Source organism: Pleurodeles waltl, chromosome 4_2, assembly GCF_031143425.1.
Source record: "Pleurodeles waltl isolate 20211129_DDA chromosome 4_2, aPleWal1.hap1.20221129, whole genome shotgun sequence".
In the NCBI taxonomy this organism is placed as follows: domain Eukaryota; kingdom Metazoa; phylum Chordata; class Amphibia; order Caudata; family Salamandridae; genus Pleurodeles; species Pleurodeles waltl.
The window spans coordinates 827,043,511-827,066,755 of NC_090443.1; the positions used below are offsets into that span (position 1 = coordinate 827,043,511).

General features: G+C 47.0%; 1 protein-coding gene across 10 annotated transcripts in view; it reads left to right on the plus strand.

The window, feature by feature from the left end:
• DOCK7 (dedicator of cytokinesis 7) overlaps nt 1-23,245 on the plus strand; it is a 1,022,674-nt gene that overhangs the window by 336,113 nt on the left and 663,316 nt on the right. For all 10 annotated transcript variants that reach the window (XM_069232530.1, XM_069232531.1, XM_069232532.1 and 7 more), the window contains 2 exons: nt 12,055-12,197; nt 14,644-14,737. In XM_069232530.1, the coding sequence (XP_069088631.1) occupies nt 12,055-12,197; nt 14,644-14,737 (237 nt within the window). The remainder of the gene's footprint in view (nt 1-12,054; nt 12,198-14,643; nt 14,738-23,245) is intronic.

Genomic DNA, 23,245 nt, shown 5'->3' on the forward strand with positions numbered 1-23,245 from the left:
TTTAACAACACATGACATGGTCTGCCGTGCTACTGTGATTCTCCAAACAACAAACAATTCACAGTTTTTCGTAGCACCATCAGGCAGTTTAACAACACATGACATGGTCTGCCGTGCTACTGTGATTCTCCAAACAACAAAAAACAATTTCTGTAACTCTCCAAACAACAAAAAACAATTACACTTTTAAAGTGTGCACTTAGAAATCTACTAACTCGTCAAACCCCTTCTTAATCACCTCTTAATGACCGACACCCCACGACTCCAGGTACCAATTGTAGTGCTTTCCTCTTATCTAGTTTCTAAGCACTAACATAACACAACAGAAATGCACTTCTGAGGTCAAAGAAGACTTTTATTGTTGTTAATTCTTCCCCAACCACAATATTTATGAATGAATGACGAATTAGTAGCTTTCAAGTCCGCGTTAATCAAACAAAATATATCAGTTTGCAATATACACAGCAGGTTATATTTATAAGATATTGAATGCAAAGCAAAACAAATACTTCACCGTGTGGGAACTATTTACAGCTACATCTTTCTAAGGTCTGCAAGCTGATGACCCCTGTCAGCCGCGAGAAAGAGTTTCATCTACCCACACGGGATGCTGGCAGCTGGCGCCAAGCTCCAGCACGAGGTCCGGCAGATTCGAATCTCACTCTCTGCAGCCTGTTACATTCGTTACAAAGGTGTGCCCCCTCCTCTCAGACCTGGGAAACTGAGCAAGCCTTTTGGAGACTGGCCAGGTCTCCAAGACTACTCCTGTTCCCAAGCTCAAGCAGAGAGAAAAACAACACCCATGTACCCTCTCTTATCATGTCTAGTCTACTGTGAGAAAAACATCTTGGTTCTCCGGTGCAAAAACACAGCTTGGAAAAATACAGCTTGGATTCTCAACTGCAATGTCTAACTCCACGTTAAAGGCAATGGGCAGCTAACCTAAATATCAAATGCAATGTCATGTTAAAGGCAATAGGCAGCTAACCTAAATATCAAATGCAATGTCTAGTGTCATGTCAAAGCCAATAGGCATCTAAGCTGAATACAAAATGCAATGTCTTATATCATGTCAAAGCCCATAGGCAGCTGAGCTGAATACAAAATGCAATGTATAATACCATGTCAAAGCCAATAGGTAGCGGAGCTGAATACAAAATGTAATGTATAATATCATGTCAAAGCCAATAGGCAGCGGAGCTGAATACAAAATGTAATATATGATATCATGTCAAAGCCAATAGGCAGAATATCTAATAGCATGTCAAAGTCAATAGGCAGTTAAACTGAATACATCATGTCAAAGTCAATAGGAATGCAATGTCAAAGCCAATAGGCGGCTAGACTGGATACAGCATGTCAAAGCCAATAGGCAGAATACAGAATGTAATGGCTAATGCAATGTCAAAGCCCATAGGCGGCTAAACTGAATACAGAAAGCAATGGCTAATGCCATGTCAAAGCCCATAGGCGGCTAAACTGAACAAAACATACCATGTGCTACTGGTGAACATTGAGCAACTAATATGCGCAGTGGTGAAACACAAAGTCATTGGTCAAAACAAACTCCATCAAATAGCAGTACACCTGGGATTTTTTTAGAGAAAATCCCCAACAGTTCAATCATGAGATAATGCAACAGTCAATAACTAAAAGGGCCTGTCGTCCTTTCTTCAGCCACTTCTTTATGCAGTTTGTCACAAATCACCTGTTGGATTGTTCTGGCTGATTTCAAATTTTCTTCAAATCTACGTTGCCTAGGGCCCTGATAGCCCAACCTGAAACCTGTCTTAAACTCCATTCCAATATTGCTACATCTTGCCTGTTTGGTTAGAAATCAAACCAGGCACATAACACATCTATATTAATTGGAGTAAAAAACATTTTGACCAGTTGATTGTAACCTCCTCTCCCTTTCCCCTGGCCCGTGAATCTGCAATGTGCCTGCTCCGCAAAGCGCTGGAGGACTGCATGTTTTCCACCGCATTTAGCACGGGCGTGTTTGTATTTGCAACAGTTTTTGGAGCAATAACCTCTATTAAAGCTCCATCAGGGTCCTGTATTTTGTGCGTATTGTTTGTTCCAGTAAACACCCCCCCTCCCAGGAGTAGGTCTGTTAAGAAAGGGCAGGAGGTGAACTGCTAGGTCGCTAGCTGTATGCAGCATCCGAAGGGGGATTGCTGGGTACATCAATGGAACCACAACTCATTATCCACCTCCCCCCTTAGCTTGTCCATGTGTAAAATCAACCTGGCCCTGAACTCCTCATCATAGTGGAGCCAGACATAACCCCCAAAGTCCATGTTCTTCTTTCTAATAATGTCCATGTATTTGAATATGAAGACTGCCCTATATGGATATTTTTCACAATAGACACTAAGAAAAGCCGATGTCCATGTGTTTATGTTTTTAGGGACTCGCGGACGCTTTGCTAACTCCCAAGACTCTTCTTTAGCACCTTCCTTAGTCTGTATTTCTCTGTGCAAAGGTTTAAAAACATCTCCATTCCATATTTTTTCTTGTTTTTTTGTTGACAAGTGTGCATCTAAAGGCATGGTCAGACCTAAATATGGCAATTGTTTAAAAACCCCAGAAGAGGATGACCCATATTCCCCTGTTGTTTGCACCTCCCCATCCTTCACTTTCACGCTTTCTTTGTCATTGCCAGCCTTGTTGCTTCCTTTGGCAAGCACCTTACCTTTTTCTTTTCGTGGCTCACCCAAAATCCCCTCTGTCCCCAAACCCTGTTCCACCATCCCTGTTCCCACACTTTTGTCCACAGTCTTCATAACCTTGTGTCTGTCCCCTATGTCCCAGCATTTCCACCAGCCTAGTTCACCTGGGTTATATCTTTGTTGCGCTTCGTCTGTTGTCTGATATCCTTTTCCCATTTCCACTTTTCTCTTTCTTTCGATTTGCTCTTGCATAGGCTGATGTCTAATATAATCTGTTACTTGCAAGACAGAATTCTGGCTGGACAAGTTATCCAGTCCCTTCCCCCTCCCCTTGGATTGAAGAGTTTTCAAACACTCCACTTCTTGCTAATGCGGAATTTCACCATTCTCAAGTTTTTCCTCATCCTCTTCATAATCCAGTTCAACCTCATCCTCCCATTCAAACTCCATACGCTTACTACCACTCGGCCTTTCACCATCACCTACACACCATTGAATTCATTCTAATCAATATTTTTGTCATCAAAACAATGTTTTCTGCTTGCGTTTTCCCTCAATGTCAGGAAAGTTGCGCCAGACCTCTCCCTCTCTTCAGTCGGTGCTGACAGGCTGCTTCATGTAGGACCTGTGTCTGCACTTGTCCTGCATAAACAGCATCCTCCCATCATCGCTTTTCAGGTCAGTCAAACCTGAAAAAACTGTGGTCCTTTGTGTTGTCCCTATCCTCCTGTTCTTGTTCCCTGACCTCTCCTTATCCCCTGGATCCCAAGCCCATTGGTCTGTAGCCTTACTAATCTTATCCAAAGCAGATTGTTGCCCCACAAACACCTTCTCAGTTTCTGATTCTAAAGCCATATGGTTTATAATGGTACCCAACTCATTCTGACAAGCTCTCCTCAAATTACTTAAATCCCCTGCTTCAACCTGCGACCCTTTTTCACCCAATTAATTTCCCAACTTGTTTTTTCCCACTTTTCTAGGTTCGAAATTGCGTTTCTTTGGTCCCTTTTTTAAGCTGCACCTTTTGCTCAGTCTCCTTCTTAACATCATGTACCAGCTCAGTAAAAGAGTGCTGTCCTCTCAATACTGAAACTGCTCGAGGGACAGCAGATCGAGTGACAACCTTCGCACGCTTCTCCCCCGTGAAAGCTCATTGCTTCCCATGCTCTGACTGCCCGAAGGTGTGTGTGAAAGAGCCACACCTTCGCACCCAGCCTCCTCCTCAGACGCCACCTCAGCTGCTCCCGGTTTGAATGCACGAGCGTGTCCTGAGAGAGACACTTTCACAGCCTTCTCCTCATAAAGTAAAATTGCATGTTTATCTCGCACATCTACATTTAAATGTGCACTTGCCTCCTTTTTATTAACTTTTATTGCCTTTGACTTAAAGGCTTTCTTCTCCGGTGGCGAGCAGACAACCACAGCCTCTGCAACACCCTCAGCCTCCTCCCTATGTGGACGTAGGAGCCCCACCCATACCTTGGACAGGAGCCAGGGGCAAATTAAATCATGCCTACCTGCCTGTATTGATGTTTTTAATACTTCCTTCACTGATGCACTGTCACTTAACATCTTTATTTATTGGCCTTAGTAGACAAAGTCTACCTCTTACCCGCCCGACCTGTCAAAAATATATCTAAAGCTCCCTGTAAATTCCTTACCTGACAGGACCACAGTGCGCTTGTTGTGACTGAAATTTTGTTACCTGAGGTAAAGTGCGCTTTCCCAACAAACTGCTCCTACCTTACTGCAATAACCAGTCACAGATGCGGCGCGGGTCTGGATTGCCTCACTTGCTCGAAAATTCGGTGGGTAGATGTCCGTTCGGGGCCTATTTAGAAGCACAGACCCACCTAGCATCTAAGGGATTCTACCTAAACTCTACTACCTTTAGAAGCACACACTTAAAATATGTCTGTAATTACGTTCCAGCCCTGCCTGTCCTTTAGAGGCCCAAGTCTGAGATGAGAGTGCATATGCTGAACCCTCACAGCCTTTCCGAGGTAGACGTGATCTTACCTGCCTTTCAGAGACACACACTTGAGATGGGACTGATTTTACCCAGTCGTCCTTGCTTTGACTCTCTTGGCCCTTCCATAAGGTCAGAAGCCTGAGATATCACTGTTGCCGCCAAGCCCTACCAGCTTTTCAAAACTACAGAAATGGCGTGATTGGCTCTTCCCAAGCCTTACCTACCTTATAAATAACACTGCAGGAGATGTGGCTTATGCTGTTAACCTCTACAGAGTTTTCAGGGGCACAAGCCAAAAATATTAATTGATTTATAGTTTTTGTGACCTGCTATAATACAAGTTCTTGAAGGCGACTTCGGAGTGCATCATATTTTGGAGAAAATGACCCTTTGTTTTTGTACACTCTGAGATTCTATTTTATACTTTGCTGTAGACAGGTGATCAGGAGACATGTTTACTTTGAGCAATCGGTCGTCAGACGAAGCAGGATCAGTTAGGGCTGGTTCTGTCAGCTCTGGTTCTCAACATGTTCTTGGCTCGGTGGTTGGCTGGAACCTTTTGTGGCATGTCACCAGCATTTATCCAAGAACATTTTTCCAAATAAAACGCTTTTCTGAAGTTTTCTTTCTACTTTAGTTTGTTCTCTAATTTGTAGTTTGTTTAATCTTGAGGGAGGGTTTGAGATTGCTAGATCACACTGCTACATCAGGCATATCTTCATCCTGCCTAGGAAGTAGAGCACGTCGGAAGCTCATAATAAAATGCTCAAATGCTTGCCTCAGCTCTGTGCCCCTGTGCATTAAATCACAAACTCGCTGATATGGAAACCTGTGCTGACCACAGGAAGGTTTACATTAATCTTTGTGCTAGGAATATTCTTGCATTATAATGTATTTTTACTGTTGTCTGTCTACCATGTAAGTAAGTTTCGGTTTGAAGCCCTTGAAAAATATGTCCAGGATAAGAACAGGGTTCTCTTGCAGATTTTTTTTTAATGTATTTGTTTTGTGTTGATGGTAGCAAAATCCTTATTCCTTATTAGCTAACCTTTCCGTTTGGTCATATCCATAACTGTTTGACATCAGAGGTGTCCTTCAATTTTGCATATGGTGGAGCGCGTCATCAAATCAAAATCAAATCATTAACATTTATAAAGCGCGCTACTCACCCGTGCGGGTCTCAAGGCGCTAGGGGGGAAAGGGGGGGTTATCGCTGCTCGAACAGCCAAGTCTTTAGGAGTCTCCGGAAAGCGGAGTGGTCCTGGGTGGTCCTGAGGCTGGTGGGGAGGGAGTTCCAGGTCTTGGCCGCCAGGAAGGAGAAAGATCTCCCACCCGCCGTGGAGCGGCGGGTGCGAGGGACGGCAGCAAGTGCGAGGCCAGCGGAGCGGAGGGGGCGGGTGGGGACGTAGAAGCTGAGGCGTCTGTTGAGGTATTCCGGTCCCTTGTTGTGGAGGGCTTTGTGTGCGTGGGTGAGAAGACGGAAGGTGATCCTTTTGCTGACTGGGAGCCAATGCAGGTGTCTCAGGTGTGCGGAGATGTGGCTGTTGCGGGGTACGTCGAGGATGAGGCGGGCCGAGGCGTTTTGGATGCGTTGCAGGCGGTTTTGGAGTTTGGCGGTGGTCCCGGCGTAGAGGGTGTTGCCGTAGTCCAGGCGACTCGTGACAAGGGCGTGGGTCACGGTTTTTCTGGTGTCGGCGGGGATCCAGCGGAAGATCTTGCGGAGCATGCGGAGAGTGAGGAAGCAGGCGGAGGACACGGCGTTGACTTGCTTGGTCATGGTGAGGAGAGGGTCCAAGATGAAGCCGAGGTTGCGGGCGTGGTCTGGGGGGGTCGGTGCGGTGCCGAGGGCCGTGGGCCACCAGGAGTCGTCCCAGGCGGACGGGGTGTTGCCGAGGATGAGGACTTCCGTTTTTTCAGAGTTCAGCTTTAGGCGGCTGAGCCTCATCCAATCTGCGACGTCCTTCATACCCTCTTGTAGGTTGGTCTTGGCGCTGGCGGGGTCCTTGGTGAGGGAGAGTACAAGTTGGGTGTCGTCGGCGTAGGAGGTGATGATGATGTCGTGCTTGCGTACGATGTCGGCGAGGGGGCTCATGTAGACATTGAAGAGTGTCGGGCTGAGCGATGAGCCTTGAGGTACGCCGCAGATGATCTTGGTGGGTTCTGAGCGAAACGGAGGGAGGTAAACTCTTTGGGAGCGGTTAGCGAGGAAGGAGGCGATCCAGTCCAGGGCCTGGCCTTGGATCCCGGTGGAGCGTAGGCGGGTGATTAGGGTGCGGTGACAGACGGTGTCAAAGGCAGCCGAGAGGTCGAGGAGAATGAGGGCGACTGTTTCACCGTTGTCCATCAGGGTTCTGATGTCGTCTGTGACTGAGATGAGGGCGGTTTCCGTGCTGTGGTTGGTTCGGAATCCGGTTTGTGAAGGGTCGAGCAGGTTGTTGTCTTCCAGGAAGGTGGTCAGCTGTTTGTTGACGGTCTTTTCTATTACCTTGGCTGGGAAAGGTAGAAGAGAGATGGGGCGGAAGTTTTTCAGGTCGCTTGGGTCAGCCGTAGGTTTCTTTAGTAGGGCGTTGACTTCAGCGTGCTTCCAGCATTCGGGGAAGGTAGCAGAAGAAAAAGAAGAGTTGATGACGGTCTGGAGGTGCGGGGCGATGATGTCGTCGGCTTTGTTAAAGATGAAGTGCGGGCAGGGGTCCGTAGGGGCGCCGGAGTGGATAGAGTTCATGATGGATTTGGTTTCTTCCGTGTTGATGTGGGTCCAGTTGTTGAGGGTGATGTCCGGGGAAGCGGGTTCAGTGGTGTATGGTTGGGTCTGGTGTCCGAAGCTGTCGTGGAGGTCGCTGATCTTGCGATGGAAGAAAGTGGCGAGGGATTCGCACAAATCCTGTGAGGGCGTGACGGCGTTGGCGCTGGCGCTGGGGTTGGAGAACTCTTTGACGATGCTGAAGAGTTCTCTGCTGTTGTGGCTGTTTTTGTCTAGTCTGTCGGTGAAAAAGTTCCTTTTGGCAGTGCGGATCAGGTGGTGGTGTTCGCGTGTAGCGTTCTTGAGGGCGGTCATGTTGTCAGCGGTGTGGTCCTTGCGCCAGGCCTTCTCAAGGGCACGACAAGTTTTCTTTGATTCTTTGAGGGTGTCAGAGAACCAGAGAGGTTTTTTGGTGTTGGTCTGTCGATGCATGCGTTTGAGGGGAGCAAGGTTGTCAGCGCAGTTGGAGATCCAGTTTGTGAGATTGAGAGCTGCGTCGTTGGGGTCGGTGGTGAGGGTGGGTTGGTTGGCGGCGAGAGCGGAGAAGAGTTGCTCTTCAGGGATCTTGTTCCACTGTCGATGAGGGATGGGTTGAGTGCGGAGGTGGGAGGTCTCGCGTCGGAATGTGAAGTGGACGCAGCTGTGGTCGGTCCAGTGTAGGGCAGAGGTGTGGCTGAAGAAGACGTGTTTGCTGGCGGAGAAGATAGGGTCGAGCGTGTGTCCGGCGATGTGGGTGGCGGTGTTCACCAGTTGTTTGAGGCCGAGGTTGGCGAGGTTGTCGAGCAGGGTGGTGGTGTTGGGGTCGTTGTTTTGTTCCAGATGGAAGTTGAGGTCGCCTAGGAGGATGTAGTCCGGTGAGGCGAGGGCGTGCGGGGAGATGAAGTCGGCAATGGCGTCGCTGAAAGAGGCGCGAGGTCCGGGAGGACGGTAGACGAGGGATCCTCTGAGGGTGGTCCTTGGGTCGGTGCGAATCTGAAAATGCAGGTGTTCAGCGGCGAGGGGGGGGTCTTCGGTGGAGGTGGTGACGCTGATGGAGTCTTTGAAGATGATGGTGACACCTCCTCCTACTTGGTTGGTGCGGTCTTTTCTGGAGATCTTGTAGCCTTCGGGGATGGCGGGTAGCGATGTCTGGAGCAGAGGAGGCGTTCATCCATGTCTCCGTGATGAAGGCGACGTCCGGGGCTGTGGAGTCCAGGAGGTCCCAAAGTTCAACGGCGTGCTTGTGGACGGAACGAGCGTTGATCAGGATGCACTTGAGGTGGTTGATGGCGCGTGGGCTTGTGGTCGTGGTAGTTGCGTGGTGGAAGATGCGTTTGCAGGAGTTGCAGGCGAAGGGTCCATGGGTGCGTTTGGGGTGAGCTAGGAAGCAGGTTTTGGAGCGCCCTGGGTTGAGGGCGTGGAGGGTGGTGGGGTCGTAGCGGATCAGCGGGGCTTGGGGGAGCTGGGGACCAGGGGTCGTGGCGCTGGGCGCGGGCCAGGCGCGGACGGGCGCAGACGGGCTTGCCTCTGGCGCGCCTCCGGCGCGCCAGCGGCGTGCCCGCTGCGCGCAGTCGCGCAGCGGCCGCCATAAGAGGTAGGAGGGGGGGGGAGGGGTCAGCTGGGGGCGAATGGGAGCTGGGGGGCGGGGGCGTGCAGGAGGTCGCGGCGGGAAAGCGCGAGGGAGGGGGGGGACAGGTAGAGTCAGAGGAGCTGGGGGAGGGGGTTTAGGGTGGAGGAGGGTGAGTGTTAGGAGGTTTGGAGATTAGGGAGAGAGATAGGAGTAGGGTTGTGAAGATAGGGGAGGGGGGTTGTAGAGGTGGGTGAGGGAGAGAGGTAGAGTGAGAGGATAGGGAGATAGGTAGTAGAGGGGGTGGCGGGAGGGGGGGAGAGATAGAGAAATAGATAGAGAAAATAGATAGAGAAGTCGATAGATAGGGAAATAGATAGATAGACAGATAGGTAGGTAGGAGGAGGTGGAGAGTGGGGGAGTTAGATAGTGAGATAGGGAGCTAGAGAGATAGGAAGATAGGAGGAGTGAGGGAGGTAGATAGCGAACGGGTTAGCTAGGGGTGAGAGAGGGGGAGGCGAGTGAGGGAGGGGGATGAGGAAGGAGCAGGAGGGCAGGCTCGGGGGAAGAAGACGGAGGAGGTAGAAGAGCCGAAGACAGGAGAACAGAAGACAGAAGAACAGAAGACAGAAGAACAGAAGACCGGAAGAGCAGAAGACAGAAGAACAGAAGACAGAAGAACAGAAGAACAGAAGAACAGAAGATCGGAAGAACAGAGAAGAACAGAGAAGAACACAGAAGAACACAGAAGAACACAGAAGAACACAGAAGAACCGAGAAGAAGAACACAGAAGCACTGAGAAGAACAGAGAAGAAGAACACAGAAGACCGGAAGAACACAGAAGAACAGAAGGGAAGAACAGAAGAACAGAAGAACACAGAAGAAGATTGCAGAGGGGGAGCGAGGAGGAAGAGACAGAGAGGAGGAAAAGAAGCAGGAGCAGGAGAGAAGGTGAGTGGCGCGGGGCAGGGCGAGGGGCTGGGAGGAGGGGGGTACTTACAGTTAGGTGGGTCTCAGGAACACAGGAACTCGGGAACTTGGAGGAGCTGCAGCGGCAGGGGGAGCGACCTACCCTTGGGTCAAGGGTCGCTACCACTGTCGCGCAGCGGCCGCCATAAGAGGTAGAAGGGGGGGGGAGGGGTCAGCTGGGGGCGAATGGGAGCTGGGGGGCGGGGGCGTGCAGGAGGTCGCGGCGGGAAAGCGCGAGGGGGGGGGGGGACAGGTAGAGTGAGAGGAGCTGGGGGAGGGGGTTTAGGGTGGAGGAGGGTGAGTGTTAGGAGGTTTGGAGATTAGGGAGAGAGATTAGGAGTAGGGTTGTGAAGATAGGGGAGGGGGGGTTGTAGAGGTGGGTGAGGGAGAGAGGTAGAGTGAGAGGATAGGGAGATAGGTAGTAGAGGGGGTGGCGGGAGGGGGGGAGAGATAGAGAAATAGATAGAGAAAATAGATAGAGAAGTCGATAGATAGGGAAATAGATAGATAGACAGATAGGTAGGTAGGAGGAGGTGGAGAGTGGGGGAGTTAGATAGTGAGATAGGGAGCTAGAGAGATAGGAAGATAGGAGGAGTGAGGGAGGTAGATAGCGAACGGGTTAGCTAGGGGTGAGAGAGGGGGAGGCGAGTGAGGGAGGGGGATGAGGAAGGAGCAGGAGGGCAGGCTCGGGGGAAGAAGACGGAGGAGGTAGAAGAGCCGAAGACAGGAGAACAGAAGACAGAAGAACAGAAGACAGAAGAACAGAAGACCGGAAGAGCAGAAGACAGAAGAACAGAAGAACAGAAGACAGAAGAACAGAAGAACAGAAGATCGGAAGAACAGAGAAGAACAGAGAAGAACACAGAAGAACCGAGAAGAAGAACACAGAAGCACCGAGAAGAACAGAGAAGAAGAACACAGAAGACCGGAAGAACACAGAAGAACAGAAGGGAAGAACAGAAGAACAGAAGAACACAGAAGAAGATTGCAGAGGGGGAGCGAGGAGGAAGAGACGGAGAGGAGGAAAAGAAGCAGGAGCAGGAGAGAAGGTGAGTGGCGCGGGGCAGGGCGAGGGGCTGGGAGGAGGGGGGTACTTACAGTTAGGTGGGTCTCAGGAACACAGGAACTCGGGAACTTGGAGGAGCTGCAGCGGCAGGGGGAGCGATCATGAAATCTTTATTTTCTTCCTTTGGTTTGGCTGATTATCTCCAAAAGTTAGGCAGTGGAAACGAATCTTTGGAGTCCAAGGACTACTTTATCCAGTAGATCCCCAATTGACTTATTTAATAGGCAGATCCCAGAGGGGATGATTAAGTGGAGTCTCAGATTATTGGGCAATCAGATTTAGGGAAGAAAAAAAATATGTGATTTTAATAAATTTGATTTGTTGCAGCCATGTGCCTCTGATGTCGAAGTGCTGTTCTTACTGTCTCTTCTTCACGTGGTGCCTTAGTCCAGCCATAGGTTTGCCATTCTTCACACACAGATCCATTTAACATGCATGTCAACATTGTACAACGCGTCGGGGGGCAGCTTTCGCAAAAACAGAAGAATGTATTTTTCCTGTGGATGTATTGACAAAGGCAATTGTAGGCGGGAGACAGCTAAAATAAAGCCATTTTTGGCTTAAAAATTCGGGAACCTCCCATCCGAATCGGATCTGTTGGCATGTATGACGTAAGGACAGACTCTACCAGTCATGCACAACAGACGATACTACTGCCTATTCCACCATCTTTAAAGCACCAGTCCTCGTGAGGAGAAAAAAGCGCTTTATAAATATGTCTCTTCTGTCACAGAGATTGTCATTTTGAAATAAAAAAAAAAACACTTGCCTATATTAACATGATAATAACCAATGTGCAGCCCACGAAATGCTGTTATCAAAGCCTTGAAAATGCCAGTGGATGCCTAGCTCTTTGTAATGACATTATGTGAAGTCACAAATGTGCACAGGGCTGTGGATTGCAGGAGAATGAAGATGTGCTTCTGTGCATTTTATTGATTGGGATGCAACCCTGGAGGTATTTCACTCGTTCAGGCAAGCTTATTGCATGACTTCTGCATGCAGCAGAACTTTAGATGTGCAATAAACATGTGTTCAACTAACTGTGAGCACGCTTCTGGAATCTTGTTTTTATGTTGTTTCAGAGCGCAAGGGTTCATGGTCGGAGAGGAGGAATTCTAGTATTGTTGGAAGGCGTTCACTAGAGAGAACCACTAGTGGAGATGATGCTTGTAACCTGACTGGCTTCAGACCAGCCACTCTGACTGTCACAAACTTCTTCAAACAGGTACCCTGCGTTCATTATCCTAGACTAATAGTAATAGTAATATTAATAATGATAACAATACTAAAGCTGATGACATCAGTTGTAAGACTCATTTTTACTCCATTTCTCTGTCCAATGAACTGCTCTCACATAATATAGCCTAGTGCCAAGGAGTGTGCCAGTTGCTAAAGGGCCTGAACCCTAGGTATATATACTGATGCAGAGGGCCTTTTTCAACTTGTATAGTACAAGGCAGAATGGCTAAAAGACTCTTAGAACATTTCACAAATTTCAGCAAAATGTTCTAAGTTTAAAACGAAGAAACAGGAAGACAAACATGAGAATGTTGAAGCAGAAGGATTATGACAGTAATTATTAGCCCTGTGCGCTGCCTGTCTTTATTGGAGCTCTCACCTCTATCTTAAAGGATGTTTCTGGTTTTTGAGCATCTCTGTGAAATCTTCTCTTTCTCGACGTGCCCACTCTATATACATTTAGTTTAATTTGCTCCACATTTCATGGTGTTCTCCTTTAAGCCCCACCTCAACGTTCTGATATACATTATAGTCTGCTGCTGAGTGCTACAGTAGTTCTTAAAGGCTCTCCTCCCAAGTTTTAGGCCTGAGCTGCATGAGACTGGTGACAGGCGGTCTAGAATGCTATTAGAACATTACCCTCACAATGTTCTAAAAAAAAAAGCCGGGAGAAACAAGCATTGGAATTTTGGAGCAGAAGATTTATACCAGAAATTGCTGGCCATGAAGCATTTCATTGTCTTCAGTGAAGCTCGCAGCATTCCAATGTTTTACTACAACTTACCTCAAGTCTTTTATAGGCCATGACTTCAAGTTTATATTTAGCATATTATTTGCTAACCAATGTCTATCCTTCAATAACGTTTGGATTTCTGTGAATTGCATGTCTAAGATCATATAAAGAACATTTCTTTCAAAGAACCTTTCTCTTCACTGTTAGTACTGGCTGTGCTACATTAGAAAATACATAGATATGTTTGGCATATTATAGGGCCTGTATTCTGGATATCTGAACATCCAGTTTCAATTGCACGGTCTACCATTCAAAGAGTTTATCCACTCTTTTACCTAATTTTTCAAAAGTGAGAACAGTGCTCCAGTGGACAGCAGAGGTATGTGAAGGACAGGAAGTTAAGTCTAGGCACACTGCTAAGTGCCTGATTTAGACTTGGCGTTGACTGAAACTCTAATGAATTTTGGATGAGAATGCACAATATTTCACCCAGTAAATTCAGTTATCATCTGTGTTTTAGAAATGTATTTAATTTCAGTCTCAAGCAACAGTATTGTCTAATGTCAAGATGTGCACCTGACCAATCTGGTGAAATAAATTAAGCTGTGGATTCTCCTCTGGATTTAGAGTTTACTACAGAATACGGAAGGATTTTCTAGTGCTACTCACTTCTTAATGAGGCACACATGGATTTATTTAGAGTGTATGGTAATGAGAAATCCTTAGAACTCTAAAGGAATTGCTAAATCCAGGGGAGAATGAATTGGGAAGATTTTCTTCTCCATAGTGGCAATTTGTTGGTAGAAATTATCTTTTTATGTTCTCCTCCGTATTAGTATTTCCTCCAGATATTACCATTTCCATCCAACTCTAAATTCAGTCCTGTGCTCGAATTCAGAAGTCAGGGCACTTACAACGTTTTTCTGCATTAGACATTTATTGAATGTTACATATACTGGCATCAATATGGCAAGCAAAATGCTGGTGGGATTCTCTCAAACTTTTCTTCTTTGGGTTCTTCTTGTATAGCTTTAAGTGACTAACTTTTGGAGAGTCTCTTGGTCTTCCACCACAGAGAAATCAATAAGCTACTATTAGCTCAGTTTTATCTTTGTATTTTTGGAGCACCACCTTCCCCTTGCCATTTTGCTTACCATGTTCATCCCCGCCATTTCTTTAGGTTAATGGTATCTCCTCTTTATTTTGTTCTTTAAAGGGTAAGTTCTCCTTTAGTGATATCTTCCCATCGCAGATTTCGGATTTCAGGCCATCATAGCGTGGCTCAACCAACTGACACTACAACATATTTTGGGGTAGCATTGTGTGCTGTGCTATCAGAAAATCGGACATTTGTTACAGGCATTGTTATAAAAAGTGTTATTTAAATTGTGTCATGGTCAAACACTGAAAGTGTTTAAAACTGGAGTGGGAAACCCCCTTACCACTTTAAACATTTGCAGCTATAATTTCTTTCAAATGTGGTTCTGTTTTCTCACTGTATTTATTCTAAAGTAGACCAACATCAATACCACGTGTTTTAGTAATGCTGATTTGATTGAAAGATCTCTTCCCTAAAGGATCTAATTTGTTTTATGTTTTCCATTAGCTTTAATTTTTTATTGTTTTACAAACATTCATCCTCTGTGTAGTAATTTACCATATTTCAATCAGTAATTTCCACTTTCTAAAACTTGTGTAGGAAGGAGATCGTTTAAGTGATGAAGATTTGTACAAATTCCTTGCTGATATGAGACGACCGTCTTCTGTTTTACGGAGATTAAGACCAATTACAGGTATGGTATTGTGAATTTTACTCAGAGCCTTCAGTCCTAACAGAAGTGTCTTAGTAGATCCATAAATAGCCAATTACTTACACCATTGTATGTTCATTGGATACTGTGTACTGTGGTCTTGTGAAATAAACATGAATTTTCTGTGTGCTTAAAGAAGTAATGTTGGTATGCTCATATAGGACATCAGAATTTAAATATGCTTCTCGTCATAATTATTTGTCTTTGCCACATTCAACTCATAACAGCAAATGTGGGAATGCAATCAGAATCTTCCTAATATTGCTCAAAGTGGTTGTTCACTACATCAATATTGGGTTCACCAGATATCATCTAGCAAGGCTAGAGGGGAGCACCCAAAGTGAAAAAATATATTACATTTGCGTACCCTATTTTGAGGCATGGACAGATCCTTTCTCTGTTGCACAAATGTTCCAGATTGTAAACACTCAAATTATTTTAGAAGGCATGTCTGCACACCTCCAAGTTTGAGGTAGAGTCAAGTAAGGGTCTCTGAGTAGGAAATGGAAGATCAGCTTTCTGAACCCATAGTGTAAATTATAGATCTGTTCTGTATCCTCTAGTAGGATTACCAAGAGAATTGAATGCCTTTTACCTGCCTAATCTGAACCCAAACCACTTTCCAAACTATCTGAAATGGCTCTTGTGACCGACAGGTAAGTAATAAGGTCCTTTCTCTGAATTACCTCTCCAATTTTTATTTGCTCTCGTAAATGACAGTCATCCTAAAAGGGCATCAAGAACCTTCAAGCCATAAAATATCTGTTCTGTTTTGCTTTTATATTAGGTCTATATCAATGATTTGGTTGTTATGCTCTGGATGTTGGCCTTCAAAGATTTGGATACTTTTATAGCAAGATTTTCAGCCCATTTAACATACATATTTTGGAAGGGGAAGAGGCGCCTGAGACCATATATTTATCCAACTTAAAAATTACTGTTTGAGTCATGTGTGGCAGTGCATACCCATGCTTAGCATCATCCTGCCATCTAGTGTTGGCTCGGATGTGTGAAAGTTTTTTTTTTTTTTTTTTTTAAGAAAGTCTTTTGACTCCTCTTGCTGGTAATGCGCATGGTCACAGACTCCATTGTTAAATTGTTTTCTCCCTCAGTCGGGTACAGACATGTGCTCCTCTGCTCCAGCTTTACACTGTTGTTGCTTATTTCTCTTGGACTTTACCGTTTGGTATTGTTCCCGAACAGCACTTTTTCTCTATCTCCGTTGTGTGTTCATCGACGTCGACTTTGTCGGGCGTCTTGAGTCAGCCTTGACTCCTGTGGACCTTCGCCCTTTGGAACAGTCTTAGCATCTTCGGCATTTATCCAGTGATGTTCACCCAGTGATGGAACAGATGCCCTATTGCTTCTGTCTTCGATTCCATGCCAAGTACCCAATCACCAATCTCCACCAGGTGTGTTACGTGTGCCTCTCCCCTGAACACGTGGAGGCTACCTGCGAGGCCTGCAACTCCTCCCGGTTCAAGAAGACGCTGCATGACCTTCGACCCTGATGCCTCAAAATGTCTTGATGCAGTTTCGAAGAAACATCAGACCTCTTTAGACCCAACGACCTTCAAGAGGTGGCACAGGTGCAGGTGTCTGCTGTAGACGAAGGCCCTGACCTGTATTCCGCTAAACCCTCTGCCCAGGACGACAACACCACCACTTACCATGACTGTATCCTCCACTCAGTGCTCAACACAGTACCTGCCAGTGCTGAAGGGCATGTTTAGACACATTACAGACATTTTCAATGACCTTGTTAGGTCTTGCATAATTACTCCATGGGTCGACACAAAAATATGAGGAGTCACCCAATGACCCTAGATACATAAAGGGACAGATTCCACCTGATTCCCTGGTAGTTGCCACAGGACGCAAGAGGCAGACTTTCAAGCATCTGGTGAGGAACTCACACCAGATAAAGAGAGTAAAAAGATTGATGCTGCAGGTACCAGGGTGGTTGTCCAATCCACTAACTATTGGAGGTTTGCCAATTCCATTGGCCTCCTCTGTCGCTGCAACAGGGCCCAATGAGACAAGATGGAGGAAATCTTCCAACACCTCCCAGAGGAGCACAAAAAGCTAGCTTGTCAGATTGCCTCAAATGGTAAGCTGATTTCTAATACAACCATCCGCTGTGCCCTTGACACTGTTCACACCGCAGCTAGAGACATAAATTCGAGTGTAATCCTCAGAAGACATGCCTGGCTCAGAGTATGTGGTTTTAAACCTGCGGTCCAGCAAAATCTCTTGGCCCACCCATTCAACAGGGAACAACTCTTTGGTCCCTAAGTCGACACTCATCTGGAAAAAAAAGGACAGTGAGACAGCTAAGACTATGTAGGCACTGCAGACAGCATCTCACAGTGGCTCCTGTCAATGCTCCTCTTATCCTAGAGGCTCAAAGATAACCTTCCCTGAGATTTTCACTTTCTAAAACTGTCCCCAGGCACAAATCACCTCTCCTAGAGGATACTACAGAGGCTGTTACAAGAGTAACAGTTCTAAAGGCAGAGGCAAGGGCAAGGGCATATTCAAAAAACCCTTCACCACAGCCACCAAACCTTGACTTGCTTGCCAGCCATCCCCGACGACCATATAAAACTTGTCAGAGGGTTGAACACAAGGGTTTTTTCCCACCTGGCGGGACATCATCTCCGACCAGTGGATGTTGGATATTATCTCACATGGTTATTGTCTGGAGCTCACTTTGACACCTCCAAACATTCCACCATGCAAACACAAACTTTCCCTTCACCATCAGCAGTTGCTCAGGGAAGACGTTCAGGCACGCCTCAAAAAATGTGCAATAGAAGCAGTGCTCATCCACCACCAGGGCACAGGAGTCTATTCACTTTACTTCATTATTCCCGAAAAGAATGGGTCCCTAAGACCAATCTTGGACCTGAGAGCACTTTCTCATGGTCACTCTTCAAGATGTCATCTTGTTATAGCAACAACGCGACTTCATGGCTGCACCTGACCTCAAGGACTCCTACTACCACATTCTTTTTCACCTGCTACATCACCGATATCTCAGGTTGGTAATAAACGGGCAGCATTTCCAATTCAAAGTACTTCCCTTTAGGGTCACAGCCACCCCCAGAGTCTTCACCAAATGTCTCGCAGTAATAGCTGCTCACCTGCAGAGACAAAACATACACATCTTTCTATATCTAGATGACTGGCTCTTCAAAAGCGCAACTCGTCAAAAGTGCTTCCGACACACTCAGGCCACCATAAGCCTGCTTCATCAACTGGGCTTTACCATCAGTGCAGTCAAATCCCACCTCCAAACCCTTGAAATACAACCCTACCTAGGAGCTATCTTTGCCGCCAAACAGGGGATTGCTTACCCCAATGCTGCTAGGATTCAGTCCTTCCAGGTGCTCACTCCCCAGCTTCGGCCTTATCAATAGGTGACAGTGAGGTCAGTCATACGTCTCCTCTATATGATGGCTTAATGTATGGCCATAGTACCTCATCCAGACTGAACACGCATCTGTTGCAAGAATGCTTAGTGCACCAGTGGACACAAGCTGAGGGTCAATGGGAAGATCCAGTGTTGGTTGTCCGTCAAGCTTGCCCCTCTCTGCAGTGGTGGAACACCAGCAACCTCTTAAAAGGATCGCCTTTGTTAGACCCAGTTCCGCAGAGAACCATAACAATGAACGCCTCCCCCTTTGGAGATCTAACTGTGCAGGGATACTGGATACTCAGCCAGAGACATCTCCATGTCAATCACCTGAAGTTACTGGAGTTGCTAGCTGTTCACCTACCGCTCAAAGCCTTCCTTCCTCACCTGATTGGTAAAGTAGTCCTGATCAAGACAGACAACATGGCTGCCATGCATTATCTCCAAAAGCAGTGGGCACCAGATACCCTCAGCTTTCTAATGTAGCCCAGACAATTTGGAGGTGGGCTCTGTTACCGGAGTATCTCTGGGAAGTGGACAATAACTTTGCAGATCTCAGCAGGTGGCACCAACAAGTCCTCCCATGCCTCTGTTATTGGGGTCAGGCACAAATAGACCTTTTCATCACAGCAGGAAATGCCAAATGGCCATATTTCACCTCCACGTTCCCTCACTGACAATTCAGGGGCAACGCACTATGGATGAGTTGATTCAGGATATTTGCTTACACTTTTCCACCTCTCCCATTGCTTCCGTTTGCGGTTTGCAAACTTCAGCAGACATCTCTCACCCTCATTTTAGTGGCTTCCACATGGTCGTGCCAACCATGGTTCACCACACTTCTAGAATTCTCAGTAGCTCCTCACAAGGTACTACCGGACAGGCAGGACCTTCTCACACAGAGCCATGGAGAAATTAAACACCCAGAGCCCAGGTCCTTCCACCTTGCGATCTGGCTCCTGATGTCCTACAGTTTAGTTACTTGAATTTACCACAGCAATGTATGGACATTCTTAAAACACACAGGCCCACTATTAATGCCCGTTATCTGCTAAGTGGAAAAATGTAGTCACTGTTGTCATTCCAAAAACATTGATCCTTTAGCAGCCAAGGTGCAAGACATTATGTGCTACTTACTTCATTTATATACCTCTGATTTAGCTTTTACATCCGCTCGGCTACACCTAGTAGCAGTAGTCACATATCCACAAAATAGGCAACATATTTACCTTTTCAGGTTTCCAGTCATCAAGGCGTTCCTGTAAGGTCTAAAAGAGTCATTCCTCCCAAGATGCAACCAGCACCCACTTGGAATCACAATATTGTATTAACAAGATTAATGAGACCTCCCGTTGAGCACCTCTGCTTCTGTCCCCTCTAGCTTTTATCCTGGAATGTAACAATCCTAGTTGCTATCACTTCACTCCGATGTGTCAGTGAGATTGAGGCATTAGCTTTAGAAGAACCTTCCTTCCAACTGCATAGAGATGGAGTGGTACTGTGTACTAGTCCAAAATTTGTTCAAAAGGTGGTGTCTAAATTTCATCTCAATTAGTCTATTGAATTGCCATCCTTTTTTCCTCAACCCGAAGCAGTTGCAGAAAGAGTTCTGCACACCTTAGAGTTATAACAAACCCTCATGTATTATACTGATAGAACCAAATCATTTAGGAAAACACAATAACTTTTTTGCTTTTTCAAAACAACACTAAAGAAGGGTAATTTCTAAGTCAGAGATTGCACGTTGGATTGTTAAATGTATCCAAGCGTGCTATGCCAAAGCTAAAAGAAATTTACCTATTCCTCCTAGAGCACATTCCACATAAAAGGAGCTTTTATGGCGCTCTTAGGCAATATATAGCTGATATATGAAAAGCAGCTACATGGTCTACGCTGCGTACATTTACAAACCATTACTGTGTAGATGTACTGCCTCATCAACCAGCTAATCTGGGCCAAGCACTTCTACATATATTATTTCAAACAACAGTTACGCCCAAGGGTTAGGCACTGCTAATGGGGGAAGACTGCTTTATAGTCTATGCTAAGCATATGTATCTACAGCAACACATGCCTCCAACTGAAAATATTACTCACCCAGTAAGCATCTGTTGATGGCGTGTAATGCTGTAGATTCAGATGCAATGCAGCCACCCTCCTCCCTGGACACCTGTGTTTGTTACAGTTACTGTTAGAAATGGGGTCTTTGGTTGACAGTCAGGTTATCCCCTGGTCAAGCAAGGACCCTCATTCTAGTCAGGGTAAAAGAGAATCACCCTCAGCTAACCCCAGCTTACCCCCTTGGTAGCTTGGCAGAGCAGTAGGCTTAACTTTAGAGTGCTAGGTGTAAAGTATTTGTACCAACACACACAGTAACTTTATGAAAAACACTACAAAATGACACAACACCATTTTAGAAAAATGGGAAATATTTATCTAAACAAAACAAGACCAAAACGACAAAAATCCGACATACACAAGTCAAGTTATGAATTTTTAAAGATTAAACTCAAAAATAGCACTTAGAAACACCAAATGTTTCGATGAGGTGTTAACACAGCATCGTGACAAAGTCGTTCCCAACAAGGTAGACCCCCAAGTACAGTACCTTTGGTGAAGAGTGAAAACAAGTTGATGCGTGAAGTCGGGGATGGCGGCGTCTGTGTGAAAAGTTGAATCCACGCACTTTGAGCGGCGTCGGTCACGACGTGGTGCGGCGACTTCCACGGAGTCGCGGACTTCAGCGGGGCTGCAGCGGCATCGGGCCTGCGAAGGGTTTCGCATTCCAGCGAAAATCACGGAGTCGGTTGCAGGCGGCGTCACCGGATTCAGCAGCGGCGTCGGTCCAAAGTCGATTTCCTTGGATTTCCACCAGCTTTCCTTCCAAGGGCCCAGGGACTGGATAGGGCACCACTTTTCAGAGCCTCTCCAGAGACTCCAGGTTCTGGCAGAGAGAAGTCCTTGCTGTCCCTGAGACTTCAAACAACAGGAGGCAAGCTCTAAATCAAGCCCTTGGAGATTTCTTCACAAGATGGAAGGCACTGGCAGAAGCAGCAACTGCAGGATAGCTCCACAAGCACAGTCACAGGCAGGGCAGCACTTCTCCTCAGCTCTTCAGCTCTTCTTCAGGCAGAGGTTCCTCTTGTTTCCAGAAGTGTTCTAAAGTCTGTGGTTTTGGGTGCCCTTCTTATATCCAATTTCTCCTTTGAAGTAGGCCTACTTCAAAGTAAAGTCTCTTTTGAATGTGAAATCCTGCCTTTCCCAGGCCAGGCCCCAGACACTCACCAGGGGGTCAAAGACTACATTGTGTGAGGACAGGCACAGCCCTTTCAGGTGTAAGTGACCACTCCTCCCCTCCCTCCTAGCGCAGATGGCTCAACAGGAAATGCAGACTACACCCCAACTCCCTTTGTGTCACTGTCTAGTGTGAGGTGCAACCAGCCCAACTGTCCCAGACAGGGAATCCACAAACAGGCAGTCACAGAAACGGTATATGCAAGAAAATGCTCACTTTCTAAAAGTGGCATTTTCAAACACACAATCTTAAAATCAACTTTACTAAAAGATGTATTTTTAAATTGTGAGCTCAGAGAACCCCAAACTCCACATGTCCATCCGCTCCCAAAGGGAATCCACACTTTAACCAGATTTAAAGGTAGCCCCCATGTTAACCTATGAGCGGGACAGGCTTTGCAACTGTGAAAAACTAATTTAGCAATATTTCACTGTCAGGACATATAAAACACATTACTATATGTCCCACCTTAACCATACACTGCACCCTGCCCTTGGGGCTACCTAGGGCCTACCTTAGGGGTGCTTTACATGTAAGAAAAGGGATGGTTTAGGCCTAGCAAGTGGGTACAATTTTACACAGAGAGCATATGCACTTTGGCACTGGTTAGCAGTGGTAAAGTGCTCAGAGTTCAACAGCAACAGGTCAGAAAAAATAGGAAGCAGGAGGCAAAAAGATTGGGGATGACCCTGCATAAGAAAAAAAGTCCAACGCGACCCCCTACCAGCCTAAAGCCAGGGGAGAACAATCAATACCTTGATGTACTTCCCTGATTGAGGCGATAGAACAGGGACCCAGGCCCACAACAGCAGGGGCATGTTCCAGTTCTATGCCTTCCTGACTCCTGTTGGATCCCTCTGTCCATACTCTCAGGGGCCACTAAGCTAACCCATGGGGAACCCTTCCCCACATCTGCAGATACCATCTGTGCAGCACCTAACTTTACTTTGCTCGCAGATGTATCCCAATGGGCAGATAGCACCACCAGGGCCAAAACAGCGGTGTTGCCCACTCCACCCCTGGGGTGTGACTCTCGTCCCCCCTTGCCCCCCCCTTCCCCCTCCCCCGGGGCAACTCTGTCCACTAGGACAGCAAGCCACAGTGACCCCTGACAACTGTCTGGGATGAGAGCCTGACCTCAGGCCTCTCCAACCACTGTGACTGTGGAGAGTGGGGGGCAGTAGCCCCAGATGTCTGACACCCTTTGACCACTCTCCCTTCCACCATTTCAGGGATGACAACCTGACCCTGGTCCTCCCCTCTGGGGCTCTGTACCCTCCCTGCAGGAGCGGCACTCCCAGAGTCCAAAATTGTCAGGGTGCTTGTAGAAGCAGTCCTGCACAATTCTCCCACCAGGACAGGGATGTAAACCTGCAACTGGTCCTCCAACCTGGGGTCTGTACCTTCAGGTTGGACCAGGGCCAGGGGTGAGGCTTTCCTCCCCCTGCCCTCCCTTCTGGGGTCCTGCACCCCGCACCTAGGAGTGCCCCCCCAGAAGACAACATGGTAGGGGCACTGTTAGCAGTAGCCCCTTCCTCCAGGTCAGGGGGGACACCCTGATCCTGATCCTCCAGTGCAGGGCCTTTACCCACAGACTGGACCACCGCCTGGCAACCCAGGACTTCCTGGGGGGCATACCTACCCCCCACCAGGCCAGAGATTACCCTCTGAACCTGGTCATCCAACCCAGTCACCACCCTGCGGTTGAACTACTGCCTGGCACACCAGGGCTTCCTTGGGAGCACACCTAGCCCCCATCAGGTCAGAGTTTACCCCC